Raw genomic sequence first — 5,856 nt, 5'->3', positions numbered from 1 at the left:
ACTCGTTGTATAGTACTAGTTGTACCTTGTACAGTTTGTACAATCTGACTACGTACGACGAGTCGACGACTACGACGATGGAATTGTGTGAACAAATTATGATCCGGTTTCGTCGTTTGTGGACAAACGTGCGTGGCGATCTCGTGTCGATTTCGATGTTCAGGCGTTACCCCGTCGGACATCGTTTCTGATAACTCGATGCATCACTGGCCGGATACAGCTGATTACGAAACGATTACATATTTTACACTTTTACACGGCATTACTATTTACTACTACAGCAGTACAGCACTGACATTAAGGTACGTAGACAATTTTAGTATTCAGTCTTTATGAAAAATTGAAATCCATTTCTGAATCTATCTTAAATCTGTTACAGTCGTTGTATTCGCCGTTTTATTAAGCACAGACAACTACAACAAATTGACATTCAACTTGACCAGTCGAGATAACTGTTTTGTATAACCCATTCAAGTGTAATTGAATTTAATAATTACAATTTTTTTAATTTTATCATTCAGTTTCAGTTGTCGTACAGACGTCTCTACCATTTATCGCGATCCAAACACTTGTTGTTCACTAGTAGGTGAGTGACTTATTAAAAACTCGTTGATTTAAATGTGTTATGGTTAAAACAACAGCATTTATTTATATATATTTTCACACCTTAGTATTTATAATTTAACATTCTATTTAACCAGAAAAATATAATTAATTAAACACTTACAGAAATTTAATTATTAAATCACTCAGAGGAAAAGGTAATACCAAAGTTTGATAGCAATAATATTGTGGTCACATGGAACATTAAATGATAAATGGCATTAACTTGACTTTAAATTATCATTTTATCAGGTTTTGTAAATGTGATCATAAATATCAATGATTCAATTTACATTGATGAACAAATACAAAATTATATCATTTATATTTTTAATTAATATTGCATCATAGTCCAAAATGCAATTTTCAGGGTAATTTATTCCATACATTGTTAATATTGTTTGATAAGTAGGTGTTAAATAATATTTAAATATTACTTACATAATTGTTTCATTAAAAATAAAAAAGTAATTGCATGTGTATAATTTTTCAATATTTAGATTTCTTTACAATAGTAATATTATGACAAAAAAAAAAACTGTACCAAATACAAAATGTCATATAACTTAGATAATGATTTTTATACCTTTTTATTTAATTAAAAAAAAAAAAGTAAGAATGTAAGTAGACTTTATTATTAAATGTTTTAAATTAAATTAAATTTTAAACTGTATTACTTAGTAGCTATTAAATTAATTAATAATATAATCTTATAATTTAGATATACTCAGTTGTAAAAATTATAGCTTTCGCATTGACCATTCCGTAATACCACATACAATATTAAAATGTGTTAATTACAAAAAATACGTACAAGATATTCAAGTAGAATTTTTAATAATTTTTCCTTTCCTTTTCCACTTCCTGTAAAGAATAATTTCATACATTCAAAAGTGTGTTTATAATGTAACAATTATAATAGGTAGTTAATTCAAATTATATTTTTGTCTTCAGATATTTACATTTCATTTCTGTTAATATCAGGTACTAGATATTTAAATTGAACTACATTTGACATAACTGTGATTTAAATTATGAAAAAATATATTATGTGTTCTATTTAGGAATTTTTACTAGTATTTTGAATGTTTTCTAAAATAAAAACAAGTATGCATTCAAAATTTTATTTTTTCAAATGATCATAGTCATGATGGAATTCCTTGAAAATTAATGCATTTACTAGGTTGTCATGATTTCTTTCATTATTATTGTTTGTTAATTAATTGTTTTGATTAGTTTTTTTTTAAAACTAATATCTTGTAGTTAGTAATTTATACCTATGTAAAAAAGATAAAATTTGTTTTAAGCTAAACATTTTAAATTTGATAATTTTAACAGATATTCTAATAAAATTGTACCCGACTACCTTAAGAAATAATAAAGAATGATATAAAATTACAGTTATTTGAACATTTTAAATTCAATAAAAATTATTTTTCTCCATTTTTTAATTGATAAAAATGTGTAAAATTCAAATTTCTTCTTTAGAAGTAAAATGCATTGAAAGTGTTTTTTTCCAAACACAGATTTTAACTTGTAAACTGTTAGTATATAAGTTACGTTTGGTAATCAAAACTTAGTTGTTTTAAAATTCTTTACAATTTTTAAACAATATCCTTATTCATTAAATTGTATTAACCAATTTTAATAAGTATTATTTTGTTTATTTTTCAGGCTCAAAATAAGTTTAATAAGTATATTAAATATTGCTTTACAATGGCACCCAAATCAGTGTCGTCTCAAAATCGAAGCAAGTCCAAGAATAACATTTTTCTCAAAAAACTCAATCATGCTTTGGTAATTAACAATAATTTACAAAAACACGTTGAAGAGTTATCAGAACAAAATAAAGAATTATCAACCACTAGGAATAATTTATCAATGGAGAAACTGTCATTGCAAAATGAAAATAACTCTATTAAAAATTCAAATATTCAACTAACCACAATGCATAATATAATGATTAAAAAACTTACTGCTCTAGAACAAACTATTCAAAGCTGTATACCTGCATTGGTAACTTTGTCGCAATGTATTCCATCTATGTTAGAAACTGTACATGAAATGAGTAAATTTGAGATCAAAGACTTTAACAAGGAAAAGAAAGAAAAACAGACAAAATTTGTAAGGCCTATGATTAATGGTATGACCATTACTCAACCAGCTGTTTCAATAAGACGATTTGATATGTCACCTATCGTTGAGAGTCCTAGTACTAGTACTGAACAAACACCAAAAAGACCAAGAAAATTAAGTTATAGAAGCTCACCACAATGTAAACTTAATATGGAACCATATGTAAGATTGAAAGATGTTGCCGCTATGCTGAAGAACTCCAAAGCTGTTCCTAATGAAGAAGGTCCTCAACGTCGATTAAATGAAAGTTTAGGTGAAGGTCCAAGTTGGTTACATAATCCAGAAAATCAAGCTCAAAATTCTAACAATAATACTAATGCGGTACAAAATGTTAAAAGTTCTCCTAAGCCAACAACATCTAATGAAGTTCAAGCTGATGTGACAGCAATTGCTTCTACTTCAAGTGGTAATGTGGATAATACATTAAATGGAATTGAAGAACGCCCAAATGAATCGATATCTTCTATTAATTCAAGTATGCTGAGAAACGTTACATGTCGAAAACGTACTAGACGATCTAGTGAATCAAGCAGTGAATCAGATATTGATGATTCAACTTCTTCATCAAGACCTAGTAGATCTGCATCAAAAAATATCAATTATAAAGAAAAGAGCATTGGCGGTAAACTCAGAAGATAATTATATTAACTACCATTAAACTAATTAAGAAATAGTTTATGATATTTAATTATGTGTATTTTACATTATATGTCATTTTTCATTATTATTTAACAACAGCTATTTTTTAAACTATTATGATTTGGTATAGATTTTAATTATGAACTCCGTATTACGTTTATTTTATTTTACTAAGGGAAGTAAATATTATAGAAATCAGTCTTACAATATTAAGTAAATTCTAAGTTCTTAAAAAAAAAAAAAAAAATAATAATAAAAAAAAAATTTACTACAAAGGAAAGGGTTTTGTTGGTAAACTCAGAAAATAATTATTTAATATATAATAAAACCAATAAAGAAATTGTTTATGATATTTAATTATGTATAGTTTACATTAATATGCAATTTTCCATTGTTAACAATATATTTTTTTTTTGATTATAATTTGGTATAGATTTTAATTATGAACTCCGTATTACGTTTATTTTATTTTACTAAGGGAAGTAAATATTATAGAAATCAGTCTTACAATATTAAGTAAATTCTAAGTTCTTAAAAAAAAAAAAATAATAATAAAAAAAAAATTTACTACAAAGGAAAGGGTTTTGTTGGTAAACTCAGAAAATAATTATTTAATATATAATAAAACCAATAAAGAAATTGTGTATGATATTTAATTATGTATAGTTTACATTAATATGCAATTTTCCATTGTTAACAATATATTTTTTTTTTTTGATTATAATTTGGTACATAGTAGTTTTAAATTAAATATTAGGTTTATTTTATTTTAACACATAAAATTACTATGATAATAATCAGTTTTAAAAATTGTACATACATTTTAAAATAATTCTTTACAAAAAAATACATCAACTATCTAGAGAAGGGCCTCAATGGTAAATTCAGAATATAATTATTTGATGTACCTATCATAAAACTGATTAAGAAATTGTTTATGATATTTAATTATGTATATATTACACTAATATGCAACTTTCCATTGTTATCAAATTTTTTTTAAATTTATTATGATTTGGTATACATTGTAGATTTAAATTAAATATTATGTTTATTTTACCACAGTTAATTACTATAATAAAAATCAGTTTTACAAATTGTATATTATAAATTTTAAAATAGTTCTTTACAAAAAAATATATCAACTACCTAGAGAAGGGCCTCTAAGGTAAATTCAGAATATAATTATTTGATGTACTTATCATAAAACTGATTAAGAAATTGTTAATGATACTTAATAGTCTGTATGTAATTTTTCATTTTTAGTAAACAACAGTTGTTTTTTTTTTTACTTATTATTTTTTGTTTGTTTTTATCGTGAACTAAATAATATTATGTATATTTTATTTTATTAAAAGAAGTTAATATAATTTAAATCAGTTTTTCAAATATTTAGTGAATTTTAATAAATTTATTTTGTTGAATTTCTGCTTGTGGATTAGCAAGCAAATCATTTATATTAATATATTATGCAATAAAGGATAAGAATACAATATAACAGTCAACAACATTTTTGATAATTGATTATAATTTAATTAGTTCATATAATATTTATATCATTATTATGTTTTTGAGTACTATTCATTACAGATAAGTTACCGAAGTAAAAGACATTTTACAAATTTTTAAATTTAATTAATTGACAAGTATTATGAATTAAGTTTTTAAAATCCATATAAGGGATCATGATTTGTAAAATAACATACATATTCTGGTATTTAATATATTGAATTAAAATATTTGAACTTATTATATTATACAATAGAGTTTCAATATTCTGGACGAATTCAGACTGAGTGACGTCTACATTAGCAATTCATCCAGATTACTGGAGGCATTTTTAAGTACCTACTCAAATGACTAAGACATTTAATTTTCATTTATTATAATAAAACAGTTATTTACATTCAGTGCAAATTATTTTTACAGTCCACAACCAAAAAATTAATCAAACAGGTCCCTATGTTAAATATATACAGTGAAACTTCCATATAATGAAGTCACACGGAGAACAAAAACAATTCGTAATATAGAGGAATTCGATAGTTAGAATTACATATTTTTTTTACATCATTATTCATTACATATTTCATATTCAATAATGTATTAAAAAAAAATTTAAAAATTATTAAAAAATAACATTAAATATATTATATATTATAAATCGTCAAAAATTTATCATATTTATTATTTTTATTAATTATACCTTTTGGTAAAATTTCGTTTAAAATTTCGTTTACAAAAACGGGTTTGTTATCGAATAGTTTATATTTTGTATAGAAACATTTGATTCTTTATACAGAGATAAATTTACGCATATTAACAATGAAGGTCATGGTTCTCAAAAATAATTCGTTAAACAGAAAATTTTGTTAAATGGAAGTTTTACTGTATTGTAACATTTTTGGATGTTACTAACAGATGGATGGAAAGTTCTAGAGCTAATAAGTAATAACTCATTTAGTATTTAGAAGAAGT

General features: G+C 23.9%; 1 protein-coding gene across 2 annotated transcripts; it reads left to right on the top strand.

Annotated features, from left to right (window-relative positions):
* Nucleotides 1–4,754, top strand: LOC132926984 (GATA zinc finger domain-containing protein 14-like). Of its 2 annotated transcripts, XM_060991423.1 has the most exons (4): nt 1–302; nt 380–459; nt 522–586; nt 2,278–4,754. In XM_060991423.1, the coding sequence occupies exon 4, from the start codon at nt 2,320–2,322 to the stop codon at nt 3,376–3,378; it is 1,059 nt and encodes a 352-aa protein (XP_060847406.1). In that variant the 5' UTR covers nt 1–302; nt 380–459; nt 522–586; nt 2,278–2,319; the 3' UTR covers nt 3,379–4,754. The 2 variants fall into 2 exon arrangements, with proteins under 2 accessions (XP_060847406.1, XP_060847405.1); XM_060991422.1 differs by having other exon boundaries at nt 380–586.
* Nucleotides 4,755–5,856: the final 1,102 nt, after the last annotated feature.

The sequence above is a fragment of the Rhopalosiphum padi genome, chromosome 3 (genome assembly GCF_020882245.1).
Source record: "Rhopalosiphum padi isolate XX-2018 chromosome 3, ASM2088224v1, whole genome shotgun sequence".
Lineage (NCBI taxonomy): Eukaryota > Metazoa > Arthropoda > Insecta > Hemiptera > Aphididae > Rhopalosiphum > Rhopalosiphum padi.
This window is presented reverse-complemented; position numbering and strand designations above follow the sequence as displayed.

What these genes read in the sequence shown, in the direction of transcription:
- LOC132926984 (XM_060991423.1), top strand. Translation starts at nt 2,320, where the DNA reads ATGGCACCCAAATCAGTGTCGTCTCAAAATCGAAGCAAGTCCAAGAAT.